Consider the following 17984-nt stretch of genomic DNA (forward strand, 5'->3'; position numbering starts at 1 on the left):
GCTGACATTTATTAATCCCCTTCTGTATACAGGGCATCATGCTAAGGGTTTTACAAACATTAATCCTCGCAATTCCATGAAGTAGGTTTTGCCCGCTTTGTTATTATGGCCATTTTATGAGTAGGGAAGCTCGGAGAGGTCAAGGAACTTGCCCGGGGCATATAGCTTACAAGTGGTAGAGCTGGGATTTGAACCCAGGTCCTTGTGACTCCAGTGCCCTAGCACTCTACTAGGTCCCTCTTCCTTTGTTGGAGTTCCAATAGCCCTCTCCATTCGCTCGTTTATTCATTCATTCATTCATTCACGAACCACCTTCCAGTACTGGGCCCTGAGCCCTGTCCCCAAGGAACTCCAGACAGTGACACAGTGGTGTGGTCAGAGCTGGGGTGGGGCAGCACAGGGTGGCTGAGGAGCACGGAACTCAGCCACGTGTATAGGAGGGTTTCCCAGAGGGAGCGATGGCGGAGCTGAGGCCTGAAGAACATGTGGACTGGCCCTGGAACTGACCCAGAGGGGGCATTGAGGATTTGCCTGGGAGAGAACAAGGCACCCACTCTCCTGCTAACTGGGCAAGTTTAGGCCTCCACTGACCTTCTGGTGCCCGGGACCATGTTGGGCCGCTCCCACATGGAGGAGGGGCCTGTCTCAGGTGGAGGAAGGACCACAGGCACTGGCTGCAGTCAGGAGAGCTGGGCTCGGGGTCAGACAGAGGACCGCTGCTTTGAGACCGTGGCGAATTCTTCAACCTCTCAGAGCCTCAGCGTTCCCATCTGTAAAGTGGGAGTGACGGCAGCAGCTAGCCCAGTGGCTTGTTGGACTTGATAAAATAATGCATGAAGGCCCTGAGTGGACAGCCCGCTCATTCAATGTGGCCTCTCACTGTCATGGTTGCCATCAGTATTGTCTCCTTTGCACGGTTCCTGAGGGAAGCTCAGTGCTTTGGGGGTCTGCTTAGGAGGCTCCAGGCCTGATGCCTCAGACAATCCCCAACCCCACATCTCTTTCTGGTTTTCCAGGTGGTGCTGTCAGCAGGGACCCACTGGGACCGTGTCCCACTGATGCCCCGCGATGTCCCCTGTGTGGTCGAGCTGGGTCCCCAGGATCCCCCACAGAGGGCGACAGCCCAGACCCAGCCACCTCTGGTACGGACAGATGTTGAGGCTCCTCCCTCAGCTCTGCCAGTGGGGGTTAGGGGCCCATGTGGGGTGCGCAGGGCGGATGCTCCCCCACTCCCCCCTGCCTTGTTCTGGAGCACACTGGGCACAGGGTTCGCCTCCCAAATCCGGGCACTCCCAGCACAGCCAGCCCCGTGTCCAGCTCTCACAGGGCAGGGCGTGGGCGGGCCCTCTGTTCCTGCTAGATCTTCCAGTTGGTCATACTGTCTCTCTGGTGTCCTTCCCTGGCAGGGGCAGGAAAGTCCACAAGGAGAAACGCCCCTTCCGCTTGCAGCCCCAAGCAGAGGAGCAAGCGGGTGGGGTCCCCGCCCCTGCCCCCGCCGCCCTTGGGACTGTGGTATCTGGCTGCTGCGCCTTCCGGACCAGCCCCTCCCGCGTTTGCCTATGTCTCCTCGGTTCCTGTGATGCCTTACCCGTCAGCCACTGTGTAAGAACCCCTTCCCACCCTCCCGGCCTCTCGGTCTGAATTGCTTAATAACTAGCCTGGAGCCCATGTCAGGCAGCTGAGCACCTGGGCGTGTCTACCCTTTTGCCTTCTCCCGCGTGTACACTGTGCCCGGCTGGCGGGAGCAGAGGCGCAGGGCACCATCGAGCTCCAGCCCCCATGAGGCTCCGGCTACAGTGTCACTCTCAGCTGAGTCTGGGCAAGTGGTTCAGGAACCTTCAGCTCCAGCAACTGTGAGAGGCCGTGCTGCGTGCTCAGGCCTCGGGCACAGGTGGAGACCCCTGCCTGTGCTCCCAATCACTGGGCAGGAACGGTTTCACCTGGACTTTGGTGGCCCCGCAGAAACTCAGAGTGCCCGCTGTAACCTTGGGGTCTCTACTTCTGCGGCCGTTCCCTGTCCTTCCAGGCTCAGACCTGTGGACAGAACTAACCAGCGTGCTGTACCCAGGCGTGGATGGGCCAGCGGGGAGGAGAAAGGCCCCGGGCTCAGGGCCCGACAGCCCTGGCAGCATAGCCATGTCATGGTTTTGGGCAGGTCACTGTTCCCCTGTGACATGGGCTGTGGTGAGGATTAAGTGAACTAATAAATGTATGGACAGCTTATACTGCCTAGAGGGTGCCCAGGAGCCATAGTGCTTCTAACGCTGCTGCAACTTGGGCTGATGGGGCCCTAAATGTTCTCCAGCTGCAAGACTGAGCATGCTCAGAGGCTGAGGCCTGTGTGCCCTTTAGAAGGCTGCATGTGCCTCTGCTGCCCCCTGGTGGCCCGCTGCTTTATAGCCCCTGCTTGCTAGCCAGGAGGGATGGTTGGGTTTTGTGTTTGTGGCTTATGCCCTGGGGGAAGTTTTGGGTAACTCTCAGCCCAAGCTGATCCCAAATCCTCAGAAAGTAGGGGTGTGTGGGCACGGAGTAATGAACCCAGATGATCCCTGAGGGGGAAAATTGGATTGAAGAAGCTTGTTTATTGGTCACTGGGTTCAGGTGACACGTATCAGCATCTAATGGGTGCTGATTAGCCCTGGATGTGAATCTAAGACTGGCCCCTCAGCTCTGGGACCCTGGGCCTCAGGAGCCGACATTTACAGAGCACTCGCCTTGGCCAGGCAGCTGACAGGGCTTTTTACGGGAATTGTCCTATTGGACCAGCCCTGGGAGGTGGTTTAGGTGAGGAAACGGAGCTCTGAAAAGGTGAAGTGGCCTGGCCAGCATTTTGTGGCTGGACAAGCGGATTGAGATTTGGGGCAGTGCCTGGCATCACCTAGCTTCTCTGAGCTTTGTTTGCTCATCCTATCTAATAAAGAGAGAATATGCCAATTGACCCTCACACTGTCACACAGATGGCGGTACCCACAGACAATAGGAGAGAATATGCTAATTGACTGCCACGCACTCAAAGATGCTGGCACCCACAGCCACATGATGGCCTGCAGGGGAGGGCAGTTGTGGGCAATCAGGCCAGCTGGGGAGGGCAGTTGTGGGTGATCAGGCCAGCTGGGGAGGGCAGTTGTGGGCTATCAGGCAAGCAGGGGAGGGCAGTTAGGGGCAACCGGGCCGGCAGGGGAGGGCAGTTGGGAGCAACCGGACCAGCAGGTGAGGGTAGTTTGGGGCAATCGGGTAGGCAGAGGAGGGCAGTTGGGAGTGATTGGGCCTGCAGGCAGAAGTGGTTAGGGGCAATCAGGCAGGCAGGCAGGCAAGCGGTTGGGAGCCAGCACTTCCAGATTGTGAGAAGGATGTCCGACTGCCGGTAGTTGGACATCCTCCTAGGGGTCCCAGATTGGAGAGGATGCAGGCTGGGCTGAGGGACACCCCACCCCCCAGTGCACAAATTCCGTGCACTGGGCCTCTAGTCTGTGAAATAAGCATCATAGGACTGAGAGAGTGAGTGAGCTAGTGCTGATAAAGCACCTGTTCCGAGCCTGGCACCTGGGTCCTGAGAATGAGGATCCGGTCCCGGGCAGGGCACTGTTTAACCGTTTGGGCAACCGTCAGACTGTTCCCAAAGTGCCGGCACCACTTTACAGCAGAGTGTGCAGGTGCCAGTGTCCCCACACACATGCCAACACTTACCCTGTCTTTTTGACGTTAGCCGTCCACATGGGTGTGAACTGGACGAAGTGGCACCTCACGTGGTTTTGATTGGCCTCTCCCTGATGGCTAATGATGCCGGGCATCTTTTTAGGTGCTTGATGGCCATTTGCGTATCTTCTTTGGAGAGAGGTCCATTCAGATGCCAGCAAAGCCCTTTGTACACTGCACAACGATGCAGGTTAGATAGTGGAGGATCGGGAATAAGACCAGAGCTCACAGGGAGCCAGCGAACTCATTCCTGTTTCATTTAAGCGAAATGCTCCTTTAGCCCCCTCTCTCTCACACGCTTTACTCCAGAACACAAGGCCTGCCTCTGTTGTTCCCATTTTAGAGGTGAAGAAACTGAGACCTAGAGCGTAAAGGCCAGCGGCCTAGCTGGGGCTCAGAACGGGGTTGGTTAAAACCCGGCGCTCCTTAGCTGCACCCGGCCTTCTCTGCGGTTAACGGCCCACTTCCCTCTCCTCAGGTTCTACGCGCCTCGAGGAGGACCTACCTCAGCCCCCTCCACCCCCTCAGCCCCACCAGCTGCCGAGTGCCCCCCCGCAGCCTCCTCCCGGGCAGCTGGAGGACACCGACGCTCCATCCAGCTGGACCTGGAGGACCTGGAGGAGCTCAACAAGGCCCTGAGCCGAGCCGTCCAGGCGGCCGAGAGCGTCCGCTCCACCACCAAGCACATGAGCCGCTCCCTGTCGGCCGACCTGCGCCAGGCCCACAGCCTGCGGGGCTCCTGCCTCTTCTGATGGCTCTGGGGGTTCAGAGACAGATGGCGGAGAGGTGGGCGTGCAGCCTGCTGCCGTCTCCCCTGAAGGCCCTGCGGACCCCTCACGAGGAGTTCTCCCTCCCGCACAGGCCCTGCTGCTCAGTCTCGGTGTTTGCAGAACGGGAGCGCTCTGCTTATCAAGAGAAGTCACCTCCCAGGGCACCAGCCCCTGAAGGAGGTGCCGGGACCAAGGCCGGGACCTTCTGCCACATGCAGTCTCTGGGCGTCTCCTGCACGAGTCCCCCTCCAGCTAATAATATGTATTTTATATACGGGTGGACAGTTCTTCAACGGAGGAGTGTTCCTGGGCTTGCATCCTCCTCAGGAAGCCAGATTAGAAGGGGCGTGGCCAGGGGCTCTGGCACAAACCTGGCCACCTGCCTGTGACCTGCCGCTTGGCAGTAGGCATGTCTGGAAAGACGTGGCTGGTGGTGGGACACTCTGGGACCATTGGAATATCTTGGGGTGCCGGCCCCCAGGATGACCTGCGCCCAGCTCCTCTGTGATTGGAGCAGCCTTTCCCATGAGCCTGCTGGTTAGGAGACACCCCAGGGAGCCATCCTCCATGGCCCCCCTCTGTACCTCATCTCGAGACCCCCGCTCTGTCCTGGAGATCCCTGTGGAAATTGGCCAGTGGCCAGCTACCTGCTAGGCCGTGGTCTATGGCCCTGCACCAGGCCGTGTCCTATCCCCCCACCCCGTAGCAGCGCGTACCTCAGCTTTTCTGGAATGTGTGTGCATCAGTGATATTTGTATATTTGGGGCATTGGAAAATTCTATTTTCGTTATGAGACAAATGAAGAAGAATGAATATTGATCATAAAAAAGAAAGAAAAAAAAAGCCAAAAAAACCCCAAAACATTCCCAAAGTTTCTGGTGTTTGTGGTGTATGTCATTGACTTGTGGTTTCTAAAGTCAGTTAGGTGGGTTGGAAGGTTGACACAGCCATCCCCCCTTGCCCACCCGTGGACCTGTTGGGTGCACATTCCCACACTTCCTGCCTCAGTCTGTGGCTTCTGTGTCTCCAACTTTGCCCCCTGTCTCTGCCCTGGCCTTGGCCCTGGCCCTGGCCCGGGTGCTCACCTCGTCAGGCCCCGCCCAGCTCACCTCCCAGATGGCCAGGGTGATGTTTGCCCTGAGGTCCTTCAAGCCTGGCACCGTGCCCTGTGCCTGAGTCCTCTCCACCCCTTACCCACCTGAACTCCCGCTCTGGGTCCTCTGCCTTATGTTCCTCAAAGGTGTCCTCTCAGACCCTTGGTTTGCAGCAGGAACAGCAGGTGAAACCAAGCTCCTAATCTTTCTAGGCTGGTTCAGATGCCCCTTCCAGGAAGCCTTCCCAGACTCCCCCTCCTGCAGAAGGAACCTCCTCGTGCTGGGCTCCCACAGCACATGCCATCGTCCATCCTGCCATGTGTGCTGGGGGTTACAGCAGGGGCTTCTGCAGCCAGGGGCGCTGGCTTCAACATGAATGAATGAGTGAGCAAATGACAACCTGCCTATTCCAAATGCAGAAACTTTATTTGTGCAACTGAGGGAAAGAACTGAGGCACAGAGGGTGGGGGGGGGGGGTCTCAGGATGGGCCCCAACGTCCCCGAGGCCCTAATCCAACGCTGTGCCTGTCTCGGACCTCTCCTTTTCCTTCTTCCTTTCCTCGTCGTGCTGCTTCTCCAGCAGCAGGCACAGATTCTACAGGACAGCGCGAGAAGAAAATAAGTGACGGGGCAGGGCAGGGGCTCCTGCGGGGGAGGTGGAGTGGGCTCTGGGCTGGGGCACCAGTCCCCATGGGCCTCTGGGAAGCTCAGCTGTCCCCCCAGTGTGATGGGCACAGAAAAGCAGGCTCCCGTGCTCGCTGTGCAGCCCTGGCTGGGAGATGGCCCTCTCTGCGCCTCTGGGCTGCCCAAAGCAGGAGCGCCCTCAAGTGGGCACCACCTAGTCCTCCTGGCCCTCACCTTTTTCTCATCGCTGTACATGACTTCCGACTTGTCCATGCCCATGCACGTGAGGTAGTCATAGAACTGTTCCATTTGCTCCGGGGTCACCTCTGGCTTGTCTGCTGCAGGAGGGAGCAAGGGGACATGTGAAAATGTCAGTGTGTGTCTGGGGGGGGGGGGGGGTATGGGGTGGGGGTTGGGTAGAGACCAGGGAGAAATGGAGATCTAGGGACCCAGCCCTAGGAGCAGGTGGCCCTAGGGAAGCCTGGTGGGACTTTGGGGTGCTTACCAAAGAAGGACAGCCCCATGTTCTGCTTGTCTTCTGGGAAAGAAGCGAGCATGAAGGATTTGGGGTCCTTGGGGAGCAGCAGTTGGCCATAATGTTCCGTGCCATTCTCTGGAAGAGAAAGCCTCTGGGTGAGACCATGGAGATGGCAGAGTGGGTCCCTCCTTACAGGTGAGGCAATCTGGGTGTGCCCAGGCCCACACAGCCAATCGGCGAGGGCCAGGGGTTCACCTGGGCCATGTGTCCCTCACTCCTACTGGGCACCAGGCCCTGTGCCCAATGGATGTGGAATCAGAGGAGCCTCCTGTGAACTGTGGCTGTCAGGGCCTTTCTCCCCATTAGACAGATGAGGAAAGTGAGGTTCAGAGAGGAGCCTCAGGTGTTGGTTCAATTCCATTGGCATTTGTGTGTTCCTGCTATGTGCCTTCTCTGCAGTGATGGTGGGGACATGGGTGGGCTGCCACCCTTAGGTCCCAGAGGACAAAGAGTGGCTGAGCCCCAGCCGGTTTGGCTAAGTGGATAGAGCATCGGCCCAGGGACTGAGGGGTCCAGGGTTCCATTCTAGCCAAGGGCATGTATCTCAGTTGCAGGCTCGCTCCCTGGCCCTGGTGTGGGAGCAACCAATCAATGTGTCTCTCACATTGATGTTTCCTTTCTCTCTGTGTCTCCCTCTCCCTTTCACTCTCTCTAAAAATCAATGGGAAAATATCCTCGGGTGAGGATTAACAAAACAAAAACAAAAAAAAGAGTGATTGAGAGGCAGGACTGGAACCAACCTCGGGTTGGGTGTACGTTTAATTGCAAGATGAGTGAGAGAGACAAATGGGCACCTGTCTCTCCATATCCTGAGCTGGTCACTGTAATGTCCTCCTTGGGTGGCTTTGAGTATTAAAGTGGGTTAATTCATACAAAGCACTTCAAACAGCACCTGGCACATAGTAAGAGCTCAGAGATGTTGGCAGCTATGACTGACTGCTTCAGTGTGCAGGCAGCGGGCCCATGGAGATGGAAGAAGTGGGTGTCTCCCGGGCTCTCTGTGCCCTCCTTTGGCTGGCCCACCCACCATCTCCCCATCCCACACAGCAACCCTTCCCCTTGGGGGCTCACCATGTTTGTTCAGGGTCGCATTTTCCCGATGGACCCTCAGGTTGGTGGAGTTATAGATGCACTGTCCCTCGCTCAAGCCAGACAGAAGAGGAGAGAAAAACAGTAAGATAATCAAGGAGAAGTGGACTGTCACAGTCTTGGAGGGGGAGAGTCAGGTGGCAATTAGAGTCAGCCCCGCCCCCGTTCCCTGGATGAGAAGGCTGGGCCAGGAGGGGGCGGGGGCTTGCTGCAGGCATTTGGGCAGCTGGGAGGAGGAGCCAGAAGCTGGGCTGAGGCTGGGGCTGGGCTGGCAAGCCAGGGCCTTGTGTGGGGCTTACATGGTCATGTACTCTCTGAGCAGTATCCTGTCCTCCGTGTGGTTGGGGGTGAAGTAAAAGAAGGATGCATGGATTTTGCTAGCTTCCTTCTTGTACTCAGGGAATCGGTAAGCCGAGGCAATATAAAACCACTTGCCAGAAATCTGGGGAGAAGCAGGAGCAGGTGATGGAGACTGAGAACTTAGTCCTTGATAGTCAGCCTGGCGGAGACTCCAGCAGATCTTTCCACTTTGCAAATCAGGAGACAGAGGCCCGGGGGAGGGGTGGGGCCTGCAGGAGCTCACTCTAGGAATCAGCCAATAACCCCCTCCCAGCCCATCACCTCCTGGCCGCCCCTCCCCCAGTGCAGCTTGCCCTGTTGAGGGACTTTGTAAGGAGGCTCTGAGCTTGGAGGCACAGGAAGGCTGCTGGAGGCTGGCCTGGTTCTCACCCAGCGCCCAGGAGAGGCTGCCCGCAAGCCAGCAGGGGAAGGGAAGTCCAGAGAGGGAGCCAGCTCCCACGAGCTCAGGGCCCGGCACCCACCTGGTCCAGGGAGGCATTGGTGATCGGCACCGAGAAATTGGGACACGCCGGGCTCTGGGCGTCCAGCAGAGGAAGAAGGCTCAAGACCGCAAGGGCCCAGGGCAGCGCCATGGCCAGAGGAGGATGCCGCTAGGGTCGGAGGTACTGGTGGCTGAGGGGGGCCCTGACCTTTATAACAATGAGCGGTGGGCAGGGCCCTAGGGACCCTGTGACACAATCCAGTGAGCATTTGGGAAATGCCATGCGCAAAACCTTCCCTCCTCTCCCAAAAGTCATCCCAGGTAAAGCCTCCAAGCTCGGGTCTAATTTGGGTCGCTGACCTTGAGACCAGGGCCCAAAGGTCAGGCTGTTGAAAGCCAAGGTGGAAACGGCTGGAGTGATATTAGTGATAATAGAGGGACAGGTGCTCACGGTTCCATCAACTCCTGCCCCGCTGAGTGCCAGGACTGGAGAGGCACCCAGTCATAAGTCAGATGCTGAAGGCAACTTGGAGCATCCCCAGGCTAGCCTGGGGTGTAGGGGCGATGGGCTGGGGAGGGGTGCAGAGTGTGGGGGAAGGCAAATATGGATTCAGTTCCAATTGAGTGTGGTAACAACTGTGAAAGACCAAAAGTCCAGAGAGGTCTCAACCCAGGCCTGGAGGCAGGGATATTTTCCAAAACACACACACACACAAAACAACACGGGGCATTAAGTTGAATGTCTGTTTTCAGTAAATGTATTATGTGAACCATCTCCAACATCTGAAACAGGAAATCATTCTGTGTTGTCTTTATCCTCTGCTATTCAAGAGGAAAGCTTGCTCTCTTTCACCAGCTGCCCCCAATCCTGGAGCAGTGCCCAGCACACAGTGGGTGCTCAGGAAATCCTGTGGAATTACTAACTATACCACCCTTCTGCATTTCTACATGACGGGGCCAAATCTTTATCCATACAAATAATATTTTCACAAAGTAGTATTATGGTATGCTTACAACTTTGGATGCTCATCCATTTTATTTTTTGTTTTTTTTTTTAATGATATTTTTATTGATTTCAGAGAGGAAGGGAGAGGGAGAGAGAGATAGAAACATCAATGATGAGAATCATTGAATGGCTCCTTCCTGCATGCTGTGTGACGTTAGGCAAGTTCCTTAACTTCTCTGGGATTCAGGTTCCACATCCATAATGAAAGGGTTGAAGATGAGCTCTGGGGCCTTTCAAGCAATGATGATGATAATGATAATGATGGAGCTGACATTTATTAATCCCCTTCGGTATACAGGGCATCATGCTAAGGGTTTTACAAACATTAATCCTTGAAATTCCATGATGTAGGTTTTGCCCGCTTTGTTATTGTGGCCATTTTATGAGTAGGGAAGCTCGGAGAGGTCAAGGAACTTGCCCGGGGCATATAGCTTACAAGTGGTAGAGCCGGAATTTGAACCCAGGTCCTTGTGACTCCAGAGCCCTAACACTCTACTATGTCCCTCTTCCTTTGTTGGAGTTCCAATAGCCCTCTCCATTCGCTCGTTTATTCATTCATTCATTCATTCATTCACGAACCACCTTCCAGTACTGGGCCCTGAGCCCTGTCCCCAAGGAACTCCAGACAATGACACAGTGGTGTGGTCAGAGCTGGGGTGGGGCAGCACAGGGTGGCTGAGGAGCACGTAACTCAGCCACGTGTATAGGAGGGTTTCCCAGAGGGAGCGATGGTGGAGCTGAGGCCTGAAGAACATGTGGACTGGCCCTGGAACTGACCCAGAGGGGGCATTGAGGATTTGCCTGGGAGAGAACAAGGCACCCACTCTCCTGCTAACTGGGCAAGTTTAGGCCTCCGCTGACCTTCTGGTGCCCGGGACCATGTTGGGCCGCTCCCACATGGAGGAGGGGCCTGTCTCAGGTGGAGGAAGGACCACAGGCACTGGCTGCAGTCAGGAGAGCTGGGCTCGGGGTCAGACAGAGGACCGCTGCTTTGAGACCTTGGCGAATTCTTCAACCTCTCAGAGCCTCAGCGTTCCCATCTGTAAGGTGGGAGTGACGGCAGCAGCTAGCCCAGTGGCTTGTTGGACTTGATAAAATAATGCATGAAGGCCCTGAGCGGACAGCCCGCTCATTCAACGTGGCCTCTCACTGTCATGGTTGCCATCAGTATTGTCTCCTTTGCACGGTTCCTGAGGGAAGCTCAGTGCTTTGGGGGTCTGCTTAGGAGGCTCCAGGCCTAATGCCTCAGACAATCCCCAACCCCACATCTCTTTCTGGTCTTCCAGGTGGTGCTGTTGCCAGGGACCCACTGGGACCATGTCCCACTCATGCCCCGCGATGTTCCCTGTGTGGTTGAGCTGGGTCCCCAGGATCCCCCACAGACGGCGACGGCCCAGACCCAGCCACCTCTGGTAGGGACAGATGTTGAGGCTCCTCCCTCAGCTCTGCCATGGGGGCTTGGGGCCTGTGTTGGGTGGGCAGGGTGGATGCTCTCCACCTCTCTCCCCTCCCTTGTTCTGGAGCACACTGGGCACAGGGTTCGCCTCCCAAATCCGGGCACTCCCAGCACAGCCAGCCCCATGTTCAGCTCTCACAGGGCAGGGCGTGGGCGGACCCTCTGTTCTCTGCTAGATCTTCCAGGTGGTCGGTCATACTGTCTCTCTGGTGTCCTTCCCTGGCAGGGGCAGGAAAGTCCACAAGGAGAAACGCCCCTTCCGCTTGCAGCCCCAAGCAGAGGAGCAAGCGGGTGGATTCCCTGCCCCCGTCCCCGCTGCCCCTGGGACTGTGGTATCTGGCTGCTGTGCCTTCGGGACCAGCCTCTCCCGAGTTTGCATAAATCTCCTTGTTTCTCTTAATTCCTTACCCGTCAGCCACTGTGTAAGAACCCCTTCCCACCCTCCCGGCCTCTCGGTCTGAATTACTTAATAACTAGCCTGGAGCCCGTGTCAGCACCTGGGCGTATGTTCCCCATTGCCTTCTCCCGCGTGTATGATGTGCCCGGCTGGCGGGAGCAGAGGCGCAGGGCACCATCGAGCTCCAGCCCCCATGAGGCTCCGGCTACAGTGTCACTCTCAGCTGAGTCTGGGCAAGTGGTTCAGGAACCTTCAGCTCCAGCAACTGTGAGAGGCCGTGCTGCGTGCTCAGGCCTCGGGCACAGGTGGAGACCCCTGCCTGTGCTCCCAATCACTGGGCAGGAACGGTTTCACCTGGACTTCGGTGGCCCCGCAGAAACTCAGAGTGCCCGCTGTAACCTTGGGGTCTCTACTTCTGCGGCCGTTCCCTGTCCTTCCAGGCTCAGACCTGTGGACAGAACTAACCAGCGTGCTGTCCCAGGCGTGGATGGGCCAGGGGGGAGGAGAAAGGCCCCGGGCTCAGGGCCCGACAGCCCTGGCAGCATAGCCATGTCATGGTTTTGGGCAGGTCACTGTTCCCCTGTGACATGGGCTGTGGTGAGGATTAAGTGAACTAATAAATGTATGGACAGCTTATACTGCCTAGAGGGTGCCCAGGAGACATAGTGCTTCTAAAGCTGCTGCAACTTGGGCTGATGGGGCCCTAAATGTTCTCCAGCTGCAAGACTGAGCATGCTCAGAGGCTGAGGCCTGTGCGCCCTTCAGAAAGCTGCATGTGGCTCTGCTGCCCCCTGGTGGTCCGCTACCTTATAGCCCCTGCTTGCTAGCCAGGAGGGTTGGTTGGGTTTTGTGTTGTGGCTTCTGCCCTGGGGGAAGTTTTGGGTAACTCTTAGGCCAAGCTGGTCTTCCAATTCTTAGAAGGTAGGGGTGTCTGGGCACAGAGTAATGAATCCAGATGATCCCTGAGGGGGAAAATTGGATTGAAGAAGCTTGTTTATTGGTCACTGGGTTCAGGTGACACGTATCAGCATCTAGTGGGTGCTGATTAACCCTGGATGTGAATCCAGGACTGGCCCCTCAGCTCTGGGACCCTGGGCCTTGGGAGCCAACATATACAGAGCACTCGCCTTGGCCAGGCAGCTCACAGGGCTTTTTAAGGGAATTGTCCTATTGGACCAGCCCTGGGAGGCGGTTTAGGTGAGGAAACGGAGCTCTGAAAAGGTGAAGTGGCCTGGCCAGCGTTCCGTGGATGGACAAGCGGATTGAGATTTGGGGAAGCGCCTGGCATCACCTAGCATCTCTGAGCTTCGTTTGCTCATCCTATCTAATAAAGAGGGAATATGCCAATTGACCCTCACAACGTCACACAGATGGCGGCGCCCACAGCCAATAAGAAGGGAATATGCTAATCGACTGCCATACCCTCAAAGATGGTGGCGCCCACAGCCACAATATGGCTGGCTATGGGTAGGGCAGTTGTGGGCGATCAGTCCAGCAGGGGAGGGCAGTTAGCGGCAACCAGCCTTCTCTGCGGTTAACGGCCCACTTCCCTCTCTTCAGGTTCAACCTGCCTCGAGGAGGACCTACCTCAGCCCCCTCCACCCCCTCAGCCCCACCAGCTGCCGAGTGACCCCCGCAGCCTCCTCCCGGGCAGCTGGAGGACACCGACGCTCCATCCAGCTGGACCTGGAGGACCTGGAGGAGCTCAATAAGGCCCTGAGCCGAGCCGTCCAGGCGGCCGAGAGCGTCCGCTCCACCACCAAGCACATGAGCCGCTCCCTGTCGGCCGACCTGCGCCAGGCCCACAGCCTGCGGGGCTCCTGCCTCTTCTGATGGCTCTGGGGGTTCAGAGACAGATGGCGGACAGGTGGGTGTGTAGCCTGCTGCCGTCTCCCCTGAAGGCCCTGCGGACCCCTCACGAGGAGTTCTCCCTCCCGCACAGGCCCTGCTGCTCAGTCTCGGTGTTTGCAGAACGGGAGAGCTCTGCTTATCAAGAGAAGTCACCTCCCAGGGCACCAGCCCCTGAAGGAGGTGCCGGGACCAAGGCCGGGACCTTCTGCCACATGCAGTCTCTGGGCGTCTCCTGCACGTGTCCCCCTCCAGCTAATAATATGTATTTTATATACGGGTGGACAGTTCTTCAACGGAGGAGTGTTCCTGGGCTAGCATCCTCCTCAGGAAGCCAGATTAGAAGGGGCGTGGCCAGGGGCTCTGGCACAAACCTGGCCACCTGCCTGTGATCTGCCGCTTGGCAGTAGGCATCTCTGGAAAGACGTGGCTGGTGGTGGGACACTCTGGGACCATTGGAATATCTTGGAGTGCTGGACCCAGGATGACCTGCACCCAGCTCCTCTGTGATTGGAGCAGCCTTTCCCATGGGCCTGCTGGGAGGGAGACACCCCAGAAAGCCATCCTCCATGGCCCCCCTCTGTCCTGGAGATCCCTGTGGAAATTGGCCAGTGGCCAGCTACCTGCTAGGCCGTGGTCTTTGGCCCTGCACCAGGCCATGTCCTATCCCTCCACCCCGTAGCGGCGTGTACCTCAGCGTTCCTGGAATGTGTGTGCATCAGTGATATTTGTATATTTGGGGCATTGGAAAATTCTATTTTCGTTATGAGGCAAATGAAGAAGAATGAATATTGATCATAAAAAAGAAAGAAAAAAAAGCCAAAAAACCCCTAAAACATTCCCAAAGTTTCTGGTGTTTGTGGTGTATGTCATTGACTTGTGGTTTCTAAAGTCAGGTGGGTTGGAAGGTTGACACAGCCATCCCCCCTTGCCCACCCGGGGACCTGTTGGGTGCACATTCCCACACTTCCTGCCTCTGTCTGTGGCTTCTGTGTCTCCAACTTTCCCCCTGTCTCTGCCCTGGCCCTGGCCTTGGCCCTGGCCCTGGCCCTGGCCCTGGCCCGGGTGCTCACCTCGTCAGGCCCCGCCCAGCTCACCTCCCAGATGGCCAGGGTGATGTTTGCCCTAAGGTCCTTCAAGCCTGGCACCGTGCCGTGTGACCGAGTCCTCTCCACCCCTTACCCACCTGAACTCCCGCTCTGGGTCCTCTGCCTTATGTGCCTCAAACGTGTCCTCTCAGACCCTTGGTTTGCAGCAGGAACAGCAGGTGTTACCAAGCTACTAATCTTTCTAGGCTGGTTCAGATGCCCCTTCCAGGAAGCCTTCCCAGACTCCCCCGTCCTGCAGAAGGAACCTCCTCGTGCTGGGCTTCCACACCACATGCCGTCGTCCATCCTGCCATGTGTGCTGGGGGTTACAGCAGGGGCTTCTGCAGCCAGGGGCGCCGGCTTCAACATGAATGAATGAGTGAATGAATGAGTGAGCAATGTCAACCTGCCTATTCTAAATGCAGAAATTTTATTGGTGCAACTGAGGGAAAGAACTGAGGCACAAAGGGTGTATGGGGGTCTCAGGATGGGCCCCCAAAGTTCCCGAGGCCCTAATCCAACGCTGTGCCTGTCTCGGACCTCTCCTTTTCCTTCTTCCTTTCCTCGTCGTGCTGCTTCTCCAGCAGCAGGCACAGATTCTACAGGACAGCGGGAGAAGAAAGCAAGTGACGGGGCAGGGCAGGGGCTCCTGGGGTAAGGTGGAGTGGGCTCTGGGCTGGGGCACCAGTCCCCATGGGGTCTGGGAAACTCAGCGGTCCCCGCAGTGAGATGGGTACAGAAAAGCAGGCTCCCCTCCTCGCTGTGCAGCTCTGGCTGGGAGATGGCCCCCTCTGGGCCTCTGGGCTGCCCAAAGCAGGAGCGCCCTCAGGTGGGCACCACCTAGTCCTCCTGGCCCTCACCTTTTTCTCATCGGTGTACATGACTTCCGACTTGTCCATGCCCATGCACGTGAGGTATTCATAGAACTGTTCCATTTGCTCTGGGGTCACCTCTGGCTTGTCTGCTGCAGGAGGGAGCAAGGGACATTTGAGATTGTCAGTGTGTGTCTGTGGGGAGTGGGGATGGGGTGGGGACTGGGTAGAGACCAGGGAGGAGTGGAGGTCTAGGGGCCCAGCCCTAGAGCAGGTGGCCCTGGGAGAAGCCTGTTGGGAGTTTCGGGTGCTTACCAAAGAAGGACAGCCCCATGTTCTGCTTGTCTTCTGGGAAAGCAGCGAGCATGAAGGTCTTGGGGTCCTTGGGGAGCAGCAGGTGGCCAAAATGTTCCCTGCCATTCTCTGGAAGAGAAAGCCTCTGGGTGAGACCATGGAGATGGCACAGTGGGTCCCTCCTTACAGGTGAGGCAACCTGGGTGTGCCCAGGCCCACACAGCCAATCGGCGAGGGCCAGGGGTTCACCTGGGCCATGTGTCCCTCACTCCTACTGGGCACCAGGCCCTGTGCCCAATGGATGTGGAATCAGAGGAGCCTCCTGTGAACTGTGGCTGTCAGGGCCTTTCTCCCCATTTGACAGATGAGGAAAGTGAGGTTCAGAGAGGAGCCTCAGGTGTTGGTTCAATTCCATTGGCATTTGTGTGTTCCTGCTATGTGCCTTCTCTGCAGTGATGGTGGGGACATGGGTGGGCTGCCACCCTTAGGTCCCAGAGGACAAAGAGTGGTTGAGCCCCAGCCGGTTTGGCTAAGTGGATAGAGCATCAGCCCAGGGACTGAGGAGTCCAGGGTTCCATTCTAGCCAAGGGCATGTATCTCAGTTGCAGGCTCGCTCCCCAGCCCTGGTGTGGGAGGCAACCAATCAATGTGTCTCTCACATTGATGTTTCCTTTCTCTCTGTGTCTCTCTCTCCCTTTCACTCTCTCTAAAAATCAATGGGAAAATATCCTCGGGTGAGGATTAACAAAACAAAAACAAAAAAAAGAGTGATTGAGAGGCAGGACTAGAACCAACCTCGGGTTGAGTGTAGGTCTAATCGCAAGATGAGTGAGAGAGCAAGTGGGCACCTGTCTCTCCATATCCTGAGCTGGTCACTGTAATGTCCTCCTTGGGTGGTTTATGAGTATTAAAGTGGGTTAATTCATACGAAGCACTTCAAACAGCACCTGGCACATAGTAAGAGCTCAGAGATGTTGGCAGCTATGACTGACTGCTTCAGTGTGCAGGCAGCGGGCCCATGGAGATAGAAGAAGTGGGCGTCTCTCGGGCTCTCTGTGCCCAAAGCCCCCAGGTCCCCTCCTTTGGGCTGGCCCACCCGCCATCTCCCCATCCCACACAGCAACCCTTCCCCTGGGGGCTCACCATGTTTGCTCAGGGTCGCATTTTCCCGATGGACCCTCAGGTTGCTGGAGTTATAGATGCACTGGTCACGCCTAAAGCCAGACAGAAGAGGAGAGCAAAACAGTAGGATAATCAAGGAGAAGTGGACTGTCACAGTCTTGGAGGGGGAGAGTCAGGTGGCAATTAGAGTCAGCCCCGCCCCCGTTCCCTGGATGTGAAGGCTGGGCCAGGAGGGGGCAGGGGCTTGCTGCAGGTATTTGGGCAGCTGGGAGGAGGAGCCAGAAGCTGGGCTGAGGCTGGGGCTGAGCTGAGGGCCTTGTGTGGGGCTTACATGGTTGTGTACTCTCTGCTCAGTATCGTGTCCTCGGTGTGGTTGGGGGTGAAGTAAAAGAAGGCTGCGTGGATTTCACTAGCTTCCTTCTTGTACTCGGGTAAGCGGTAAGCCGAGGCGATATAAAACCACTTGCCAGAAATCTGGGGAGAAGCAGGAGCAGGTGATGGAGACTGAGAACTTAGTCCTTGATAGTCAGCTGGGAGGAGACTCCAGCAGATCTTTCCACTTTGCAAATCAGGAGACAGAGGCCTGGGGGAGGGGTGGGGCCTGCAGGAGCTCACTCTAGGAATCAGCCATCACTCTCTCCCCCTACCCCACCCTCCTTGCTTCCGGGGGCCCCTCCCCCAGTGCAGCTTGCCCTGCTGAGGGACTTTGTAAGGAGGCTCTGAGCTTGGAGGCACAGGAAGGATGCTGGAGGCTGGCCTGGTTCTCACCCAGCGCCCAGGAGAGGCTGACCACAAGCCAGCAGGGGAAGGGAAGTCCAGAGAGGGAGCCAGCTCCCACGGCGCTCAGGGCCCGGCACCCACCTGGTCCAGGGAGGCATTGGTGATCGGCACCGAGAAATTGGGACACGCCGGGCTCTGGGCGTCCAGCAGAGGAAGAAGGCTCAAGACCGCAAGGGCCCAGGGCAGCGCCATGGCCAGAGGAGGATGCCGCTAGGGTCGGAGGTACTGGTGGTGAGGGGGGCCCTGACCTTTATAACAATGAGCGGTGGGCAGGGCCCTAGGGACCCTGTGACACAATCCAGTGAGCATTTGGGAAATGCCATGTGCAGAACCTTCCCTCCTTTCCCAAAAGTCAGCTCCAAGCTCGGGTCTAATTTGGGTCACTGACCTTGAGACCAGGGCCCAAAGGTCGGGCTGTTGAAAGCCAAGGTGGAAACGGCTGGAGTGATATTAGTGATAATAGAGGGACAGGTGCTCACGGTTCCATCAACTCCTGCCCAGCTGAGTGCCAGGACTGGAGAGGCACCTAGTCATAAGTCAGATCCTGAAGGCAACTTGTAGCATCCCCAGGCTAGCCTGGGGTGTAGGG

At 57.1% G+C, this 17984-nt stretch overlaps 3 protein-coding genes across 5 annotated transcripts in view; 1 reads left to right on the plus strand and 2 right to left on the minus strand.

The window, feature by feature from the left end:
- The window catches only part of AKNA (AT-hook transcription factor), a 45164-nt gene extending 39875 nt beyond the window's left edge, over nt 1–5289 (plus strand). For all 3 annotated transcript variants that reach the window (XM_080669370.1, XM_080669369.1, XM_080669371.1), the window contains 3 exons: nt 1017–1142; nt 1407–1602; nt 4175–5289. In XM_080669370.1, the coding sequence (XP_080525496.1) occupies nt 1017–1142; nt 1407–1602; nt 4175–4448 (596 nt within the window). In that variant the 3' untranslated portion in view covers nt 4449–5289. The remainder of the gene's footprint in view (nt 1–1016; nt 1143–1406; nt 1603–4174) is intronic.
- A 673-nt stretch (nt 5290–5962) lies between these two features.
- LOC308248878 (alpha-1-acid glycoprotein-like) lies at nt 5963–8859 on the minus strand. The gene is made up of 6 exons (XM_080669328.1): nt 8633–8859; nt 8111–8253; nt 7794–7864; nt 6690–6797; nt 6419–6522; nt 5963–6155 (listed from the first exon to the last, which is right to left on the minus strand). Exons 1-6 carry the CDS (start codon nt 8741–8743, stop codon nt 6069–6071), a joined length of 624 nt encoding a protein of 207 aa, XP_080525454.1. The 5' UTR covers nt 8744–8859; the 3' UTR covers nt 5963–6068.
- Nucleotides 8860–14013: 5154 nt separating this feature from the next.
- LOC308248825 (alpha-1-acid glycoprotein-like) lies at nt 14014–17984 on the minus strand. Its single transcript, XM_080669170.1, has 6 exons — nt 17477–17984; nt 16947–17089; nt 16637–16707; nt 15515–15622; nt 15248–15351; nt 14014–14986 (listed from the first exon to the last, which is right to left on the minus strand). The coding sequence occupies exons 1-6, from the start codon at nt 17585–17587 to the stop codon at nt 14900–14902; spliced, it is 624 nt and encodes a 207-aa protein (XP_080525296.1). The 5' UTR covers nt 17588–17984; the 3' UTR covers nt 14014–14899.

The sequence above is a fragment of the Plecotus auritus genome, assembly GCF_963455305.1.
Source record: "Plecotus auritus genome assembly, chromosome: 5".
Classification (NCBI taxonomy): Eukaryota; Metazoa; Chordata; class Mammalia; order Chiroptera; family Vespertilionidae; genus Plecotus; species Plecotus auritus.